A 1,323-nucleotide genomic window follows, 5' to 3' on the forward strand; every position below is an offset into this window, starting at 1 on the left:
AACCCGTCCAGAAGACCTATACAATTTTTTTTCTTTTTGATTTTTTTACCTGGATTACTGAGATGCATCAGGACATCATGATATAATTCATTTTCTTGGGCAAGTTTTTTTTTACTGGTATTATCATGAATGATATGGCCCAGCCCTAATTAAAACCATATCAAAACCAAAGCGAACACATTATGCCTCCTGTTTAACACAAACATTATTTTGACATCTCTGACTTCAAAGTTTTTAAACCAATTTTATTTTCAACCGCTTGTAGTTTTAACTGTCTCGGGTGTGTAGAAATGTTTTCATTTTATTTATTTTTTACCAGCTTCTAGCCAAGATTCTGACTTTCTGTAGATACCACACATGTCTATGTCTAACTAAAAGAACTTATAGTAATTAAAGTAGAAAACTGGGGCTTTGGCCTGAAGAGATGAATAAACCAAATGGCGGGCCAAACTTTGGTCATTCGCAGGTCGGATTTGGCCCATGGGCCGGCAGTTGAATAGCCCTGGTATACAAGTAGATGCAGTTTTCTGTAGTTACCCTTAGAGGGCTCAGGCAGCTCATGTTGACCTTCCTGCTCYTGCTGATATGTTGAAATCGAAGAACTCCAGACTTTGAGAGAACTATGTGGGAACAAGTTCCTCTTTTTCTTTTCGTGGTTTTGCTTAGAAAAAGAAAAAGTGTTGTGTTTAGGATTATATAWACTGTATTTAGTAGTTGTGTGTGTCTTTTTTTGCTGTGTGCACAGAAACCACCACCAGACTTTCACCAGCGTGCTGTGAGCGGCTGGTGGAGAGCGGGGCCACAAAGGTCATCTTCACACTGATCCGCTGCTGCAACAGGAGCGTCCCCTGCATGGAGGTCATCACCCTCTCCATCCAGGTCCTCCTCAACCTCTCTAAGGTACAAAAACAACCAGAGACATAACTTCTGTAGAGTGGACAACTCAACTTTATTTATGTGTATATCACCTTTTCAAACACGCATAAAACACCAAGTGCATGATTTGGTATGAGGGCCAAAATTAAGACTACTGCACAACCAGGGGTTGCTACATCAAGAGATCATGAGAAATATCTATATATGACATAATAAATCATAATTCAATGTAGAAAAGCCTAATTTAAAAACCTGTCAAACATTGTAAAAAGCCCCAACTGGATCTGGCTTTTCTCATTTTTTCACCGTAACATGTTTTATGTTTAATATTGCTTGATGTGAAGTTGAACAGTAAATTCTAAGGAACACCTGTCAGTGCATGCCGCTTTTGTCAACCATTCTATTTTATTTATTTTTTATTAATTCTATACACAATAAGAAATACAA

General features: G+C 38.1%; 1 protein-coding gene across 1 annotated transcript in view; it reads left to right on the forward strand.

The window, feature by feature from the left end:
- Window positions 1–1,323, forward strand: part of aspm (assembly factor for spindle microtubules) — a gene marked incomplete in the record, with an annotated part of 29,268 nt that overhangs the window by 25,601 nt on the left and 2,344 nt on the right. Inside the window, 1 exon segment of the mRNA XM_014027083.1 lies at window positions 746–900. Within this exon segment, the coding sequence (XP_013882537.1) occupies window positions 746–900 (155 nt within the window).

The sequence above is a fragment of the Austrofundulus limnaeus genome, unplaced genomic scaffold (assembly GCF_001266775.1).
Source record: "Austrofundulus limnaeus strain Quisiro unplaced genomic scaffold, Austrofundulus_limnaeus-1.0 Scaffold614, whole genome shotgun sequence".
Taxonomy (NCBI): domain Eukaryota; kingdom Metazoa; phylum Chordata; class Actinopteri; order Cyprinodontiformes; family Rivulidae; genus Austrofundulus; species Austrofundulus limnaeus.